Consider the following 20,136-nt stretch of genomic DNA (forward strand, 5'->3'; position numbering starts at 1 on the left):
AACTACTGGTCCGATTTGAAAAATTCTTTCAGTGTTAGATAGCCCATTTATCGAAGAAGGCTATATATTATTCCCATATTCCTACGGGAACGAAAACCACGCAGGTGAAACCGCGTAGCTTCAGCTAGTCAGAAATATAAAATCTGCCCTATTTAGTACGTTTGCAGTGTCTAGACGTGCGACGACGACGGCTCGATCAGAGACAATATACTATTTCAACGACTGCATTTACGTTTCATAAAAAAGCGAATAAAAAGTCAGTTCTAAATGCGGGCAGCAACTATTAGCCTGTCCATCAAAGCGAAGCGAGGGGGCGTAGCGGAGAAAAGGACTAATGTGGAGCGGAGTTACGTACTGTGGCTGTCCACCGGAGCGGAACGAGGGTGCGGAGCTGAGTTGCAGACTAATAAATGTTAAAGGAGATGGTCCAAAGTTGTAGTCCTGGATCAGTCATTATACAAATGTACGAATTTACTTTAATTCTTTCGAAATAATATTACATCTCTCCCAAGAAATGCATTATTAATATGGCTATTATTGGCGGATTTATGGACGTTTTCAATGCAGTAGTCGATTTGACGTTCGCTGTCAATTGTCATGTCGTAGTTGCTTTAAGGGCGCCATCTTGATATATAACTCAGAAACTTGGGTTTTAATTTTATTCACTTACTTAGATTTTAACAAAATCTTCGTATTTTTAAATTTAATGATATGGGGTACAAGAGTTGACCTGAATTGGACCATCTCCTTTAAAAAATTTAATCCCACCCCGTTTACCGGTTTTATATGAATTTTTAAACTAGCTCGCAAGTCCCTGTCCACTGAAGAGGAGTGGAGATTCTGTGCAATCCTATTAGTTAATATTTCTCTGTTTCTCGGCTCCGCTGCGTCGCTCCGCTTTGGTGGACTGGCAGCCTTAGACAAGTTTTAATATAATCTTCCTTGTGCCAAGCGATTGACAGTGATCATTGAGTTTATAGTCCGTAGGGACAAAATATGTCGTTGGGCCTGATTGAGTAAACTTGCACGAAATCGAAAAATTTGACATTTGAATTTTTTTCATTTACTTATTAGGTACTACTTTTTTTTTAATTCCAAAAAATACAGGATGTTTACAGCAGTATACATTTAATATTTGAATTAACAGTGTCATATAGGGTTGATTTTGTCGTATGTCGATGTGTCGTATTGTGTAGATTATGTCGTGTCTTGTCCGTCTATTATCGACGATTATGAAAGGGCTCCATTGGCACAAGCTTGAATAACCTTTCAACTATTTTTAAGATGTATACTTTTCGATTTATGACTGAAGAATGAACGGAACCCTCGCTGGACGAGTCCGACATCGGTTTTTTTTTTTAATTGCACACCTGCTATAAGCAAATATCTAATTGTTCTAAGCTTATTAATCAAAATTGTCATTAATATAGACACAAGTTAATTAAAATTATTATAAGATGAAAAATAACTAGCGATTTATACCCTAATTTTTAATTTATTTGTTGTTCCGCATTGAGTTTGGCTTTACTATAGATAGTAATGTGTGAGCTGTCCAAATATATTTATTGTCAGAGTCAGGTTGACATCAGAAGTGGATTTAAAGGACAAAATACAATAATGGGTCTACTAATGCTCACCAAGAACATCTCTCGTGTAGAGAATAACATTGAGCGAAGTCCCGGACTTGTGACAGATGGATGTAGGTTTAAGGACGTCCTTTAAAGCTAGTTAACATTCCCCTTTCTTCTTTCAAGTCATTCACCAACCTGGCAAGATGCCACCAGAGCAGCCCTGGATACATTTTCTTCGACTAGATTCTCCCAACATTATATTTATTATGGAAGTAAAACTTCTTTTCGAACGCTTGCCATGTAGAGTAGTGAACTGGTGAAAGTGGAACGCGTTACGAAAGGGCCCCCCTGACACCAAATGGGTTGCGATCCGATGCAATATCTATAGTGATAGCGATGATAGCTATAGCGAACTTCGTTCCGTCCGGGTGTCTTTTGACACCTCTCGATTTTTTTTTAAATTTATCTTTACACGTTGTATGCAAACATGATATTCTATAAGTTGCCTGTCGTGGTCAGATCTCCGCTGGGGCGGCCCATGCGGCGCTCGCGCTCGCCCGTGGCGCGCCGCACTCGCTCGCCGCCCGCGCGCCGCTCGCGCAGCCCGCCGCCGCGCCGCTCGCGCAGCCCCCGCCGGAGCCCCAGGCGCAGCCCGCGCAGGAGCCCCATACGGTAAGGACGTTGCATTTTTCACCAAGGCCAGGTTCCCACTACATGGAGTGGGATATTTGCCAGAAACTGGACAAAGATGTTCTTTGTTTACTGCATCCCACAAGAACATCAGACATTCAGTCAAGTACTCACATCTGTATTAAAGAATTTTGAAAAACTTCTATTTAAAATTGTTGATTTGCCTTTTTGAAAGAAAGGCAGTAGAAAGTAAAATCCCTTATTTTGAAATTAGGCACTTGAATATATTGTTTTTTATAAGTGTATTAGGAAAACAAAGTTAGTATCTTATACCTACATCATGCGATATGAATATAGATTAAATAGCACATGTGTTTGACTGAGAGGCGTTGGCCGTGGCTAGTTACCACCACCCTACCGGCAAAGACGTACCGCCAAGCGATTTAGCGTTCCGGTACTATGTTGTGTAAAAATCGAATCGAAATCCTACGCATTGCATGCATTTTTTTGTTTTTTTATTTTTAAAGAATATCTCTTAACACAGTGTGCCTTTCGGCATAGGCCTCCTCCAGCGACTTCCACTGCTCTGTCTATTGCGATCCTCTTCCAGGTTAGTCCCGCTGTGAGCTTCATGTCGTCCTCCCATCTAACCCATCTAAGGTACTGTTTGCCCCGGTTCCTTCTGCCATCTCCAGGGTACCTTTCCAACTGCTCCACTTCCTCATTGTGTCCCATAGCATCTTCTTCTTCTTCTTTTTTCGTCTGGGCCGTTTCCGCACTTAGCCATGTGATTGGCCGTTGTGCGTGGATCCCTCGGTGTAGGTTCCCGCTGGATTTATTCCATCCAGCCGAGCTCGCTCCAGAAGCTTAGCAGGCCGCCCAGGTCGCCGATAGCCTCATGGAGTGTCGCTGAGGAGCCAATGTAGGTTGCTCGTTGTTCCGTTACGCCTCTGCAACTGAGCATAACGCGTAGCGGTGTCTCGTCCTCCTCCATGCAGGCTCTGCACAGAAGACTGTCGGTGTCTAATTTCGTAGTTCTTAGATGTAATTCTAGATGGCGTTAGTAGTATGCTACCCCTCGGTACCGTTTGTTGTTATGATAATTATAAGTCAACATGTAAATTGTGAATAAAGGCTCATACGTTCAGGGTATAATGCTTATCATTTCCCACGGCGAAAAGACGACCCTGTACAGTCAGTCATACTTAGAATTGAAAGGCGTTTGTTTAGCGGGCAGTGACCTGTTATTAGGTCCCTTAGCATGTTGCCTGTCCACCTTTAAAGATGATTATGATTATGAATAAGTAGCTGACATTGTGGTTGCAGCCGCGCGCCGAGCCCGCGCCGCCGCCGCAGCGCCAGCCCGCGCCCGCGCCGCACGCGCCCGCCGCCCCCGCCGCGCGGCGTGCGCCCGCCCTCGCCGCCCTCGCCGCCCGACCCCAGGAAGGTAACCGCCCAGCTCGTCATCCGTCATCATCATCATAATCATCATCATCATATCAGCCGATGGACGTCCACTGCAGGACATAGGCCTTTTGTAGGGACTTCCAAACATCACGATACTGAGCCGCCTGCAGCCAGCGAATGTCTACGACTGGCTTGATGTCGTCAGTCCACCTCGTGGGGGGTCGGCCAACACTGCGCTTACTAGTGCGGGGTCGCCATTCCAGCAATTTGGGACCCCAACGTCCATCGGCTCTTCGCTGAGCTATGTCAGTGACTTTGGTTCTTCTGCGGATCTCTCCATTCCTGATTCGATCACGCAGAGATACTCCTAACATAGCTCGTTCCATCGCCCGCTGTGTGACCCTGAGCCTTCTTATGAGGCCCATAGTTAGCGACCAAGTCTCGGAACCATAGGTCATCACTGGCAACACGCACTGTTCAAAGACTATAGTTGAGAACGCATCCATCATCATCAAAAATCTAAAAAGCTCATTATTTCATAACCCGGTCCCAGGACCCTATGATACAAAATTACATAAGCTAACCACTGCACCGATGAAGCAGCTTCATCATCATCATCAGTAACCCATATTCGGCTCATTGTTGAGTGAGTCTCATCTCAGAATGAGAGGGGTTAGGCCAATAGTCCACCACGATGGCCCAATGCGGATTGGCAGACTTCACACGTATATAGAATTTGGAAAATTCTCAGGTATGCAGGTTTCCTCGCGATGTTTTTCCTTCACGGTTTGAGACAAATGATATTCAATTTCTTAAAATGCACACAACTGAAAAGTTGGAGGTGCATGCCCCGGACCAGATTCGGATTTACACCCTCCAAATCGAAGGCAGGGGTCATATCCACTGGGCTATCACGACTCTTATGAAGCTTAAGACTTCAATATTTACGTGAATTCATTCTTTCACGTTGCTGGCACTGCTTCGTTCATTCAAACCGTGTTTTATTGTTAGCATTCGATTGACAATGTATGAAGTGGTTGGTGTTTGTCCGACAGTCGTCGGCGTCGGGCTCGTCGGCGAGCACGTGCTCCGACGACTCGTGCTCCGTGTGCTCCGCCAAGAACAAGAAGGGCGGGCCCAAGCCGCCGCCGCCGTGAGTACTTGCTCCTCATTATCATCATCAGACATAGACTAATTAGCTATGGACATGTATAGCACCCAACAGAATCATCTGTCATTTTATAATGGGGACGATGGGGATAGACTCACGAAAATATTTAACACCAATTAATATATTTTGTATTCCTTAAATTACACCCAACTATTAAAATCGCAATGTTAATTTTATACTATAGATAGGTTACGTGCGTACAAAATCACCGCAGAAAGTGATCCGAATTTAGCTACACCACTGAGCGCACACATGCACAATTTGGTCTTTAATTCCATTATATATTTATGAATATATAGTTTTTACACTTCCTGAACACACAACTCGACATTGCAGACAATATTTAGGTATAGTTTGTTTAAATAATGTTTGTTGTTTAATAAGCGGCTAAATGAAATTAAGACATTGGTCCTCCTCAGTTTTGATGCTTATCTCTATATTATAAAATATCATTGCCCACATACATGTCATTTTTACTCACACTAATAAAATTAACAAATACATTGTTTAGTTTTGTTACACAGAATATTCGATTACTTACTACTAGTACAATGTTTTGCTATTTGGCTGAGTAATCGATTCTATTTATACATAGTTGTTATTACAAATATGATATAAATAAGTATAGAAATATGTACTTACAAATGAATCTTCATCTTTTAGTAAACTGAAAGTTGTTGACCATTTTTACACTATCCAACTACACAAACCGCTATTTTTAACCGACTTCAAAAAGGAGGAGGTTCTCAATTCGGTCGGTATTTTTTTTTTTTTTTAAGGTGTTCTACACGACAAAAACTATTACATTACATGACAAATGAAACATCGATTCTATAGGAACAGTTTTATAAACGCGTTAGATCATCGATCTTATACTTTGACAGAGAGGTAATGTAATGTCTAGGAGGTAGGTCCATATTTAATTAATCGAAAGTCATCAGCATATGCATGACTTATGAATGTAAGGGGATTATAAAAACTAGTATTTTTAAAACTACAAATTTCCAATAACAAATAAGCTCCCTAAAAATATTCTAACAGGGTTACCATTTAATTTTAAATACAAAATCGCCTCTGAGGTTGTTAAATTTTTTACTTTATTAAAAGGTTGCTTGTTTGTTTGTCTAAAATAGAGAACTTGGATGAAAGAGATTTGGTCAACTTTTACCATTTCCATGTACTTCCGAGCAGAATATAGTTATGAGTTTCATAATTAAAGTTCTATAATATGAGACTAGATAAGTAAATAAATAAATAAGCCATATTTACATTTACATTTCAAAAGTTGTTAGTAGTTTGTTAGCAAGTTTTCTTAAATTATGTTAGTAATATTAGTTAGTATGTTCTTGTTAAATATGGACCCCTGAAGGAGTAAAGGCCTCCTCCATCTTCTTCCACAACTATCTGTCTTTGCCAGATTTCATCCATTCGTTTCCGGCTATCTGAGTGATATCATCAGCCCACCGTCTGATTGGTCTTCCTATATATTTTTTTCCTAATAGACCTTTCCATCGTGTTGTTTCAATAGTCCATCTTTTGTCCACATATCTTGAGATGTGTCGGCCCATTTCCATTTAAGTGTGAGTGCATGGATAAGAGCATCAGTCACTTTGGTTTTTTGTCTGATAGGTGAATGATGAGTAGATACACATATTTAAATACAGTGCGTGTGTGTGTGTGACAGGGCGCCGCCCCCCGGCGCCGTGGTGAAGCGTCCCCCGCCGCCCGCGCCCCGCGCCGTGCAGCCCACGCGCGAGCTGCTCAAGGCGCGCGAGAGCAGCAAGCGCACGCGGGAGGAGAAGGTGCGTGTGACCGCCCCGCCGTACCACGTGCAAGTATCGAGTGGGTGCTACTGTCGGAGTGTTGTGTCGCAGGTGCTGGAGTGGCAGCGCGCGCAGATGGCGGTGCGGCCGCCCCCGCCCGCGCCCATCCCGCCCGCGCAGATCAAGCGCGAGGGCGAGCGCCGCCGCGAGCGCCCGCCGCGCGCCGAGCGCCCCGAGCGCGGCGTGTCGCCCGCCGCCATCGCCGCCGCGCTCAACGACAGCGACAGCGACAGCGAGACCGACGCCAGCTCCGACCCGCCGCCGCAGAGGTGACCACACACACACACACACAGAGAGCGACAGTCAGATACATCCACACATAGAGAGAAAGAGAGACAGTCAGATACATCAACACATAGAGAGAAAGAGAGACAGTCAGATACATCAACACATAGAGAGAAAGAGAGACAGTCAGATACATCAACACATAGAGAGAAACAGGGACAGTCAGATACATCCACTCATAGAGACACAGATATATACAGACAAAGAGTCTGACATGTCGTCAAAAACAAAACTAACACACAGGCTCAAGAGACAGAGATAAAGATATATTAAGACATACAGACAAACCAACACGAACAGATTCAACTGATTCAGACAAAAAGACATACACTCGGACATAAAGTCACGGCATCGACACAGACAGACTAAACTGACATTAATAAATAGAAAAACACCTGTTTACGCCTGTTTCCTTGATCTCTCCAAAGCTTTTGACTTAGTTTCATATAATGTGCTATGGAAAAAGATGAAGGAGGCAGGCGTAGCGCCGGAGTTGCTCAATATCATGAGGTACTGGTATGCCAACCAGCTGAATAATGTTAAGTGGGGAAATGAGCTCTCTTATCCGTACAGGTTGGAATGCGGGGTAAGGCAGGGGGGGTTAACCTCGCCCAAGCTTTTTAATTTGTACATAAATGAGCTGATTGTAGAACTCAGCAAAAAACCAGTCGGGTGCTGGATCGATGGCATATGCGTCAATAATATAAGCTATGCTGACGACATGGTGCTGCTGGGTCCTACGGCTGGCTCAATCAGAGAGCTGATAAAAGCTTGTGAGAATTATGCAGCTGCAAATGGCCTGATATATAATGTGGCAAAGAGTGAATACTTGATCTTTAGGGCTCCCCGCAAACAAGTGCGATATGAACCTAATATCACTCTCAGTGGGACTTCTTTAAGAAGAGTTACCCAATTCAAATATCTAGGTCACTATGTTACGGAGAGCCTTGAGGATCAGGTAGACATAGAAAGAGAGAGGAGAGCTTTGTCGGCCAGGTGCAACATGTTGGCCCGCAGATTCGCGAAGTGTGGTAAGGAAGCAAAAATAACTCTATTTAAAGCATATTGCCAAACCTTCTACACCGCGAGCCTGTGGGTTAACTACACACAGAAGTGTATGGACACCCTAAGGGTGCAATATAACAATGGGTTCAGGATGCTGTTGGGCTTGCCCCGGTTTTGCTCAGCGTCAGGTATGTTTGCGCAGGAGCGGACAGATGATTTTTATGCAATAATTAGAAAACGGAAGTCATCCCTCCTGGCAAGACTGCGGGCGAGCCCCAATAGTATCTTGAACATGTTAGCAAGCAAGACTGACTCGCCAATCCTGCAGAAATTTATTTCTGTTTTGGTGCGGTGAGATTGTTAATGTATTTATTCTATCCTATTTAATATAATTGTGCATCTTCTAACATAGTTTATAAGTTATCTTAATGTAACTAACCAATGGGCCTTTGTTGCCATAAATAAAGAAATTATTATTATTATTATTATTATTAATAGAATAAACAGACACTGACACTAATAGAATAAACAGACACAGACAGACTAAAAGACAAAGACACCAACAGACAGATGCATACCGAATAATAGACAAACACAGACAGATACATAAATAGACACACTTATGAGAAAAGATATTTAGAGTGTCAAGACATTTTGTAGAATAGTAACTGTTTCCGCAGACTGACCCTGTCGGAGCGGTTCGGCAAGATGGCGCAGTGGTCGGCCGCCCGCTGCGCGCGGCTCGAGAACATGCGCATCACGCGCCGCGAGAGCCAGCTGCACGTGCACATCGAGCGCGACGACAGCGCCGACCCGCGCGAGCCCGCCGCGCGCGCCGACGGCGACTACACGTGAGCGCACACACACATACACACACACACAGAATACCTAATAGTACGAGTACAGAAGATACTCTCCGCAACGTCAATTCTGTTGGAACAAAATGAATAACCTACCTATACCTGCAAGTTTTATCTCATGCAATCGCTCAAACCTATCTATTGTGCTATGGTCACCGGGACATCAGACTGATGTGACTTAGTCAAAATACCTAGTCCGTAAATATCTCTGAGCCGTCATATCGCAAGAGACTACATAGTAGTCGCAGAAATGTTTAGTCCTGCGCTCTAATATACCCCGGGATAGATTTCAATGACATTTCAATCGCAGAATATTATTGGTATTTTTGTGATCTTTCATAAGCATTTGATAGTGTCAAACACAATATTTTAGCTAATCTAAGCCATAATGGTTTGAACATTGCACTCAATTATATTGTTTTATATTTCATTGATAAAACTCGATTAAAAAACAAAGTCAGAAGTAAGAAGGGTCTTCAAGTATCTTCATAGGTGTTTCACAGGGTTTAGTCTTGGGTCCCTATTTGTTTTTAGTGTATATTAATCATATCTTTCATTCTATTGCTTGGTTGGATGCTTCATGGATAACAAGTTTCAGTTTTGCACCTCAAAATAAATTGGTGACTTAGGTTCTTATGCTGATGTCTTCATATCTGATTGGATCATGTAGAGATACTCCGAGGGTAGCTCGCACCTTACTGACCCATAGCTTGGGACCAGGACTTGCATCCGTCGACAGTAATATGTAAGAAATGATAATTTCCAGCGACCTGGACCCGGCCCCGGTAGGCAGCTACCCCGAGGAGCTGCTGGCGGTGGCGCCCGGCGGCCTGCCGTCGTGGGACGACGTGCGAGTGCGCTACGACTACTACAAGAAGCGGGGATACCTGAGAGGTGGGTTTGTTACAGTGAACATTTGTCCCAGCCACATGGATCCAGCCCCATGGATCCAGCCCCATTCTATTTGTACATTCTGTTTAATATATTTCTGAAAATAATGTAATTTTGTGATCTCTCAAAAGCATTTGACTGTGCCAATACTGTGCTAGCTAAACTAAGCCATAACAGTATGAACATTGCACTCAATTTTATCGCTTTACATCTAAGTGATAACTGAAAGAAAAAGCCAGAAACCTCAAGTGGGTGTCCCCCAGGGTTCAAAATCAAAATCAAAATCAAAAATCATTTATCGGTCTATTTTTAAAATTGAAAATACGCTATTTGCAGGTCTGACGCTGGGCGACTATGTGAAGTGGGAGGAGTGGTGGTACAAGTATCAGGAGTGGCTCAAACGTGAGCGCGCCTACGAGCGCTGGGCCGAGGGCGAGCAGGGCACGGTAATGACATCATCAACCTCATCAATCATCATCATCATCATCATCATCATCAACCTTTATCATCATCAACCATAATCTCCATAACCATCATCATCACCATCACCATAATCATCATCAATACCATGACCATCATCACCATCACCATAATCATCATCATCACCATCATAATCATGATTATCATCATCACAGTAATCATCATCATCATCGTCATTATCATCGCCCTTATATTTTGATATTTAACGGTGTTTTTTAAAGGCAAAGGACCAACTTTTCCGTTTTTGTTTCCAGACGCGCCGCGAGCGCCGCCGGCGCGGGGGCCGCCACCGGCGAAGCTGAGGGCGCGCCGCCCCCGCGGCGGTCCTGTGCGTGGACCTCGCCGCGGGGGCCGCCCACCACTAGGTGCGCGACCGCTGCGCCTCGCCGCACGCCGCCTGGTGGGTGACCATCCCTTCCACATTTCACCCTGAACAGTATCAAGCACAGTAGTAGTATAGTATGAAGTACAGTAGCAGGTGCTAAACTTTTAAAACATTTATGATGCATGGAAAATTAAGAATGCTATTGGTGTGTTTTGTGATTTGTCCAAAGCATTCGATTGTGTTGACCATAACACTCTTTTACTTAAGTTAAGCCACTATGGCATAAAAAGTGTTGCACTTGATCTCATCGCCTCTTATCTTGGTGTTAGAACACAAAAGGTATGTAATGTAATGTAATGATTCAAAGTAGCGCGTTTCTAACACAATGGGCGTACCACAGGGTTCAATTCTAGGTCCTTTTCTATTCCTAATATACATAAACAATTTACCACACCATGTTAGCGGTATCTGTGAAATTGTACTGTTTGCTGATGACACATCCTTAATTTTTAAGACTGACAGAAGTAAAGATAATCCGACGATGTAAACCGTGCCATATGGCATGTGTCGCATTGGTTCACTGTTAACAACTTGCTTTTAAATGCAAAGAAAACTAAATGTGTTGAGATTTCATTACCATATGTTATAAAATTAGATAAGTCTATAATGATCAATGGTGAAACACTGGAAATGGAGAATTTCACAGTTTTCCTGGGAGACTACCTTGTATTGTAAACTTCAGTGGGGTGCTCATATAGAAAAACTGTCGGGTAAACTCAGCTCAGCTGCATTTGCAGTGAGAAAAATAAGACAGTTTACTGATCTTGACACAGCTAGGCTTGTTTATTTTGCGTACTTTGACAGCGTTTTCTCTGTTTCAGACACCAATCTCTGTGATGTAAATATGCAGAAAACAGCAAAATTTATACAAAAAGAGTATGAAAATGTTTTGTATTCATCACGAATGTGTCAACGCGGTTTGGAAATGTAGTGCGTGTGGAGGTGACATTGACTTCACAAGTGAGTGCTGCGAACAAACGAACTTATTGTATCATAAATATTTTATTGTATTAAACAACCGAGTGCTCTGTGCACTGGTTCAGTTGTAGACGATGCGACTTAGAAATGACCTTCACCTATTTGTTTATTGTATCAAACGTTTTCAATGAAATAGTGTGTTAAAAATGTAAAATATTCCTAGCCAAACTGGTATTAACAAATGATAAAGTATCTAGGCCTAGCAAGTCTCAAGCACATAACTTGTCAAATGAAAAAGACATTGTCGACCAATAGCAGCAGAATTCAAATATTACCAGGAATGTTTTAGGCAACCTATTTGCAATATGTTTTCAACGATGGCTTGGTAAACGGCCTGTAAACAACTATAAGTAATATATATTTCATCCAATAAATAAGTCGAAGGTCATTTTTAATTCAAATGTTAGATTATAATGAAATACCGTGAAATTGGTATATTTTTGAATTTTATAAAATTGAAATGAAGATAATATTTTTGTGTTATGTGTAATCAGGAACGAAGTTCTTATTCAAAATGCGGTTTTAGGTAAAGTATAGCAAAAAATGAAATATTTACTGCTTAGAAATGTGTAATTTAGATTAGGTGTAAATATAAAATAGTGAATTAGCAGTTATATATAAAAAGTCCTCTGTTAATTTAAATGTTAACAATAACGCTTTGTAAGCCAGCCTGTTACATATACATTGAAGCTTTTTTTTTTTTTTTTGAAAAAAATATAATATATCACATCCTTAGCGTCTGTTACAATGTACTTAATAAATGAAATGTTTGTGTCAGCTCCGACGCACGATGTACGTCTCAATACTTGCGCGTAAAAAGTGAAAGGTGCGCAACCGAAGTGCAGCAGGCCAACAGCGTACACATGCACGGGCGCGCCCTAAGGTAGACACCGGTGAAAGGTGCGCAGAATAGGTTGCGCACGAAAACCTGCCCATATTTTTTATGAAAAATCGATTCTTAAGGAGTGAACTCCAAAAAAAAATGATAGTGACTCCTGTACTGTTCTGTAACCCTGGCACTTTGTATGAAGGACTTCGTTCCAATAATGTATTTTCCTAGACTTACAGCCTAGAGCGAAAGCCTGCGTTGGTCAGACCTCGGTAATTTTATTGAAGCTGAAATTATGTCATGCTCCCACCATGTGGTGTGCATAAGATTTTAAAGTAGGGTAGGCAGTATGTGTACAAATGGGAAATTAGTGACCCTTTTGTGGAAGCATCACACTTTCAGCTTTTATAAATTCCAAAGATCTGGTCACCACAGACTTTAGACCATACTGCCAAATCGCACAATTACATTTTTTGTGTTTTTTTTTTTTACTTTGGTGCATAGGCAAAGATTTGTTAGCATTCAGCGTATTCATTCTGTTCTGGGTTCCGTAGTCAACAAGGAACCCTTATAAATTAAAAATGTGAACAAAGTCGTAAAATAAAATTTTGACAAAATTTCCTCATTAGTCACCATATATTGATGAAATCCGCCTGAAAATTTTATTACGAACAGACAGACTTACTGACGCGGCAGACGATTTCATTATAGCTTTAGTATGTTAAAAAATGTATATGTTACAAAAAAGAATTTTGTCAAACTCCATTCAATTATTAAGGATCAAATTATTTAATAAATATAATCAATCTAATAAATAATTAAAATTATAAAAAAATAAGTACATACAATAGTATAGTATGTGTAAATAGATAGATATATACCTTTAATGCAATCTCTACTAAATGTATTTATGATAAATATAGTTTTTATATGTACTTACGTAGTCTGAGCGTGTGATGGCGAGACCTTCCTCATAATATAACAGTTAAGTTTTCAACATATTGTTGAAAACTTAACTGTTAAATATAACTTAACTTAACTGTTAAATATTTCATTTTTATGTAACTTAACTTAACTGTTAAATATTTCATTTTTTGGTATATAGTTTGCACTGTGGTGACTTTGAATAGTCCAGCGGGACTATTATGTATCTCGGTGTACCATTCCAATAATTTCACAATATATTGTATTTTTGTAATCATCTAACGATTCAACGAATTTCCCTTGACCACACCATTTTCCATCAAGTGGCAGTAATTCTTTGTTTTTACGATCATTTAACATGATTATTTCAATGAAATTTCGTTCAGTTTTTCATTAAAATAAACGTTGATACCGTTACCGTTACGTAAAATGTCGATAAATTATGTGATTTCGTTGAAAATTATCAGATGAATTTCAATGAAACAAAACGAAAACGCATCTTGGACCTCAAGATTGCTTTCTATCAAACTTGATTGTAATCAAGCGCAAACCTATACAATATAAATATAGTGACGGTTTACTTGAATAGATTGGCATACACAATAATACTGCGGGTGAGGAGTAGTTATGTTTGTAGTTAATACCAAAAAAATATTTATACCTTATGAATATAAACGCGACTATGATAAACTTAGATACGAACAACATAAAACTACTCTGTACCATAATAGTTTATTCATTGCGGCAGTAAGAATTTATAATAAGCTACCAAAAGAAATTAGGAAAGAAAAGAATATAAATTGCTTTAAAAATAATGTATATAAATACCTAACTCAACCGGCATTCTACAGTGTAAATGAGTATTTAAGTTAATATTATTGTTATTTTCATACATATTTTAATTGTAAAGATGTAAATTTTAAATGGTGAAATTGTCATTTGAATCATTACATACTTAATAAATAATTTGCCTAATTGGCAAGATACATTTACCATCTACATCTACCGACCACCAGTATAAATAATGCATGAAATAAATTGATTGATTGATTGAGATGTGGAATGTATGTCTGTGTAATGTTTTTATATGTTGTATGGGATATTATGAGAGGTTTCTCATTCCATACAAAATATAAAAACGTTACCCGGACATACATTCCATGACCTCAGTCGCCACTCGTGACTCATTTTCGTGTCGACCCTTTCTAGAGACCTTTACGTGTTTTTCAAAAAGCTATTGTCAAGTAGGTGATTGTTGATTGATATTATTTTTTATGCAGAGGAATATTCTTTATACTTTGATTGTCAATCCTTGAAACTTGCCAAAGTCACCACAGTATCTCCTAACTTACTTACCTTATTGCATGCTAATAATAATCTATCAGCTTTTATAAACTGAGGAAGGTGTCGCCCTGACAGGCTCTTATGTATTAGTTGATAGAAATTATTAAGAGTGATAATTATATAATAACGAGTAAATTATTTTTATCTGCAGCTAAATATTTGTATACTGTTTTGTTTGTAGCTAAAGATGTGACGTCACACTCGCCACTCGCAGGAGAGGGGATAGAGAAGTTACACCCGTCTCGCTGCTACGATGAAAATGTTTAAATAGAGTGAGAAACTCAAGGGTAGCCAAGTCGCTCGTCGATTCTTTTTCTACAATCGCAAACGCTTCGAAAACTAACAAAATGTACAGCGATGACAAATGCGATCGAGCACTTGATCACGTGACAGGGAATATCAATCACATAAATATATACATACATATATACATTTTTATGTATACATTTTTAAATTATCGATGCGTTTGCGATTGTAGAAAGAGAATCGACGTGCCACAAGCTGTTGAACAATGTTTCGATATTTCGTTATCTGAGGGTCATTGAGCTTTATTGGGGTAACGTTACTTGTGTACTTGAATAAGACGGACAGATTCATGACAGTTTTGCCAAAGGTTGTGGTAAGCCCGCAGCAATTATAGATGGTTCAATTCACGATGACTCAGATGTTCGTCCCATTGTTTGCTATCGCTTACAATGCAAGTGTGCAATAAAAACTCCAAGAATTTGAGTTATATAACGAGATGTTCGTAAACACACGCGCGCAAAAAAAAACACACCCCCCCCCCCTTTCCATTCAGCGACATCTCGTGACGAAAAAAGACGTCATATTGACTAATGAAGATGGAACCAAATGCGCTGTTTTGTTCCATCGCGGCGAGTGATATATTATAGTCCGTCGCTATTGGTCGCGACTTGAACAATAATAATATACTCAGAGTCACAAATATCCGCCCACTTTAATATGACGCCGCGAATATATTACAGTGGGCGGATCTGAGTATATATTGTCCCACAATTTGTCGAGTACCTCGAGCCGGTTATGCGGTAAAATGTAACTTTATGTAACTGAAATTTAATTTACACTTTGCGTGTAATTGTTTGTTTATTAAAGTATTATGTAGTAATCGTAAAACTTAGTCGATTATGATAAATATAAAATGTCCTATTTAAAATAAATTTATTTATAAAAGCTAGTCCTTTGTTTTTATTATTTTTAACCGACTTCAAAAAAAGGAGGAGAATTTTTTTTACCTTCATCTTCATTTTGTACGGCCCGCTTTGTGGAGCCTTTTCTTATGGTTGAGGGGATATGAGGCTTAGATTCGCCGCCGTTCTAATGTGTCAGTGGGCTTAGGATAATGTTTTGCTCTGCTATTATCACCATCAGGAAGTACTCGTAGAGTACATTGTACATTACATGATGAAATTTTTTTTTATTCCTTACAAGTTAGCCCTTGACTACAATCTCACCTGATGGAGTGATGCAATCGAAGATGGAAGCGGGCTAACTTGTTAGGAGGATAAAATTCATACCCTTTTCGGTTTTATATGACATCGTACCGAAACGCTAAATTGCTTGGCGGTAGACGTCAGCCGGTAGGGTGATGACTAGCCACAACTGCAGCCTCCCACCAACTGGACCAATTAAGAAAACCTCAAACTACGCCACGGACGCATTTAAATCTCTATCTTTTATTACATTAATATCTAGTTCAGGAACTAATAATGGAAATAAAATAACATACATCTATCATCATCATGGTTTTTGCACAAAAAGTCCATGGTTGCGAATTGCGAAAACCTGAATTCCATGCGTCGCGGGCGTCCGCTAATACAAATAAAGAAGGTAAAGGTTGTAGGGTAATCTTTGGATTTACTGAACCAATTTTGAAAATTCTTTTACCAATAGAATGCTACGTTATTTACGAGTGTCATCTACTATATAAAAATAAGTCGGGTTTTCCTTCCTGACGCTATAACTCCAGAACGCACGAACCGATTTCCACGGTTTTGCATTCGTAGAGGTAGTTGAAAGTTTACATCGAGTTTCACGCGGACGAAGTCGCGGGCGTCCGCTAGTAACTCATAAGTTGTTTTATCGTATTCCCATAGGAGCATTCAAAATTATTGCATACATTGAAACGGATTGACTGTAGCGCCATCTAGTTCTGATTAAGCACAAACTAAAAAATTACCATAAATAAGCTAAAAATAGTACTTATAGAAGAATCCTGAACATGCTCTTTGGGGCACGGGGGTGCGGTGGATACACCACCAATTTCCCAACTGAGAGAAGCTGCTACTGAGAATTTCTTAGAAAAAAGGATCATTTTATAAATTCTATAAATAAAAATCAGATGTTCTATTTTAACACTAATTGGTGATTAAATGATTTATTCAAACTGCACGTCAAAATTCAAAATTTCACTTTACAAAACTGAACTTAACATTCATAATACATAATTATTAGTTATGTAGTATAACATAATATAATAAACTGAAAAAGTAGTTTTTTTTTTTTTTTGGAAATTTTTAAATCTTGTACTAGAAGTATATTTCAATTAATCAGCTATATTAATATTAAATTATATATTCAAAAATATTATTCTACAAAACTATTTAGAGTTTCTAGCACGAGTAACCTTTTCATCTACAAGTTTCCCGGGACTCGTGGCTCTTTTCAAAGCCTTTTTATCCGAAAGTCCTTTTATAGTCCCACTTTCGACTTTGGACCTGGTCCTCCGGCCCGACTCCGGGGCTTTCAGAGCTTTGGCAGGTTCAGTCGACAGCTCCTCGATGTCCTTTTTTGAATTTTTAACTTTTGGGGTCGAAAATTCATTTTCCAAATTCTTGGCGACTATGTTCCTTTTGGTGTAAGTCTTTATTGAAGTCATTGGAGTGAAGAACTCCGCGGGCGTCTGGCAAGGGGTCGAAAATTCCAAATCTGGTATTGTTTTTGGGGTCGAAAAAACATCTGCACTCGGTTGAGATATTAATATCTTGGGCCTCGACCGGGTCGGTCTCGGAGTGAAGTTTTCCAAAACAGGTTTCGAAGTCGCCGGGACTGGTATTTTGAAATTTGTGGGTTTCTTTTTTGGGACTCCATCTTTGACGTTCTCTGCATCATCGTCGTCCTCTTCATCAAAGTTGGGGGGAGCCAACAGTTTAAACTTCTTCGGCAGTTCCTCCTTGTCTACAATTTTGTTCGTCTCGCACACTTTGGGAATCGGTTTGGACTCTGGTGTCTTCAGCAGCCGAGGACTCAGTTTTAGTTCCTCCATGTCCAGTTCGAGACCGGTTTCTTTAATCACTTTAGTCCTCTTCAAGTTAGCGTACGCGACTAGTAAATTTGAGACGTCATGTTTTAAATACGGGTCTACATTTGTGGACTCCGCCAACATCTCGTGTATATTCACAATACAATCGTCAGCGTTTTCGAACTCCCTTTGAGACAGCTCGAAAAAGGACAATTCAATCAAAAACTCCAACTGAATCGTTTTGAATTCGTCGTAGGACATCTTTTCAGCGATACCTACAGCTACGTCATCAAACTGTTTGGCTCTGTAATCGCAGAATATGTGTTTCAGTTTGTCCTCAGCCAGTCGGAGCACTGTCTGGACTCCGGCGAAGTGGTCTCTGGCGGTGCGGAACTCCGCGGCGCGGAAGTATGCGGAGGCTTGCAAGGCCGCCAGTCTGCATGCGAGCAGCACGCCCGCGGGGGAGACGCACGCATGGCACGCGCACGGGGCGGCGTGCCGCAGACAGCCCGGCGTGCGGAAGTGCGCGGGCGGGGGGTGCGGGCTGTGCGTGCGCGCGTGCATGCCGTCCAGCATGAGCTCCACGTTGTGTGTGGGAGAGAACAGTTGCGTCTTCCGTTCTGTTTGGTGTGCGATGTCCTCGCGCCGCGGCGTGGCGGGCTCCAGCCACAGGGACAGTTGAGTCTGAAAATACACAGGGCATGCAGCAATTTATCTCGATAAGTGTAAACTAATTTGCTAAACTAATTTTTCTGCTTTTTGTTTTTACCAATTCCATTTTATTTTTTGTATTATATAGTATATTCAAATAGTAGTTGTAAAATGTTTCCTTTTGTTGTTACTGTGAAATGTATTTTTTTTCTTATGTTAACTGATTTAATGTAATCGTTAATTTATATTAATATTACGGAAATGTGCATGCCGTGTCTACCTTCATTTGATTGTGCAGAGCCTTGTGTGTTTTTTTTAGATTGATGATTGTACATTTTTTTTTATCTTAATATATGTAGCTTCGTCTATAAAACAAGTAAAACATTTTTTAAAAAATAGTATCACAGTACATTTTCAGTTTAATTTGTAATGTTTAACAAAAACCTAATCATTAATATCTTAATAACAGCAGCTTCAGCATTGAGAAAACTGATTCAAGATAGAAAAATTACGTGTGTGTATTGCGAATCAAATTTATAGTTGTGTGTCGTGTAAGGAGACAGAATATATTTATTTGTGTTAAATATTTTCGAAGTGTGAGTTTACCTTGCCCAGGTAAAGCGCGAGGGATCTTACTTCCCCGATATTTTTTTTCCAGCCCCTTTCAGAGTTGAAGCCTTATTTGCTGTGGTTCGTCTTGGGGGTCTGCGCGCTAGGGCGGAGTCAAATCCGGTAAGTAGTCTATCGCATCGCCAACTTCGTCGCCTGCGATGGAGGAGCTAGCACTAGGAGGAGCTCGCGAGGTAGAAGTGTTTGGCGGTCTCTCGCTGTGCGGTTAGTGTTTCGAAAGACTCGAGTCTTTTAGCTCTTCTCATTGTTTTTAGGCCATATTGCAAACAAGTTTTTTAAGCTTATCTACAATATGCCAATGAAAGTGCTTGCTGAGAGTAACTCGAAAACGAAAGCGACATTCACTCTAAATTCAATATGGCGGACTAAGTTTCTTATGCACTCCTGCAATATGGGTGTCTTAAGGGTTTGATGAAAATAACTCGAAAAATTTGTGACGTCAGTTTAAATCCAAAATGGTGTACATTAACTTTAACATTGGATTTTTACTTCAGAATCTGTTTTAGCCATTCGTGCAATACCCAAATATCAATTTTGAACGAAATCGGTAAAGGAATGAGAAATTTCAAAAGCCGCCATTTTGAAATTTTCCATTCCTTCACCGACCGACTTATGCTACTCTAAATTGTTTAAAAGAACTTCGTTCCAAAAAAGTTTAGTCTTAATCCAGAGAACTAAACTACGACTTCAAAACATTAAGCCCTAAAATAGGACTCAAGTCTTTTCAAAAGTCCATTAGCGGAGCTCTAAAAAAGACTCCGTGTCCTAAATATGAGGGGTAAAGGACTCTTAGTTATTTGGAACACTAGACACGGTACTATGCCGTGGAGGTGTTGGTGTCATTTCTGTCGGATTCCGCGCTCCTGTCGCAAGGCAGGCGCTTGTTCTGCTGGACCTGGAGCCGGTTCCTGGGATGCTGAACGTAAGCGTACAAGGCGAGCTCACCTGCGCGTCCGGGTCGTGCGCGTTGAGTGCCGCGGCCCGCAGCAGCGCGCGCGCGGCGGCGCCGGCGG

The 20,136-nt window shown here is 40.6% G+C and overlaps 2 protein-coding genes across 6 annotated transcripts in view; one reads left to right on the forward strand and one right to left on the reverse strand.

The window, feature by feature from the left end:
* The window catches only part of LOC112045685 (serine/arginine repetitive matrix protein 1), a 29,644-nt gene extending 13,866 nt beyond the window's left edge, over positions 1-15,778 (forward strand). For 4 of the 5 annotated variants that reach the window (XM_052889994.1, XM_052889993.1, XM_052889991.1 and 1 more), the window contains 10 exons: positions 2,091-2,243; positions 3,528-3,648; positions 4,664-4,761; positions 6,464-6,581; positions 6,654-6,871; positions 8,573-8,743; positions 9,519-9,646; positions 9,980-10,089; positions 10,378-10,523; positions 11,330-15,778. In XM_052889994.1, the coding sequence (XP_052745954.1) occupies positions 2,091-2,243; positions 3,528-3,648; positions 4,664-4,761; positions 6,464-6,581; positions 6,654-6,871; positions 8,573-8,743; positions 9,519-9,646; positions 9,980-10,089; positions 10,378-10,425 (1,165 nt within the window). In that variant the 3' untranslated portion in view covers positions 10,426-10,523; positions 11,330-15,778. The remainder of the gene's footprint in view (positions 1-2,090; positions 2,244-3,527; positions 3,649-4,663; positions 4,762-6,463; positions 6,582-6,653; positions 6,872-8,572; positions 8,744-9,518; positions 9,647-9,979; positions 10,090-10,377; positions 10,524-11,329) is intronic. The other variant, XM_052889995.1, reaches the window with a different exon arrangement.
* A 1,167-nt stretch (positions 15,779-16,945) lies between these two features.
* LOC112045697 (uncharacterized) overlaps positions 16,946-20,136 on the reverse strand; it is a 15,826-nt gene continuing 12,635 nt past the window's right edge. Inside the window, exons 12-13 of the mRNA XM_052889836.1 lie at positions 20,069-20,136; positions 16,946-18,526 (exon numbers count right to left, since the gene is read on the reverse strand). The exon at positions 20,069-20,136 is cut by the window's right edge and continues 144 nt beyond it. Of these exons, the coding sequence (XP_052745796.1) occupies positions 17,201-18,526; positions 20,069-20,136 (1,394 nt within the window). The 3' untranslated portion in view covers positions 16,946-17,200. The remainder of the gene's footprint in view (positions 18,527-20,068) is intronic.

This window comes from Bicyclus anynana, chromosome 26 (assembly GCF_947172395.1).
Source record: "Bicyclus anynana chromosome 26, ilBicAnyn1.1, whole genome shotgun sequence".
NCBI lineage: Eukaryota > Metazoa > Arthropoda > Insecta > Lepidoptera > Nymphalidae > Bicyclus > Bicyclus anynana.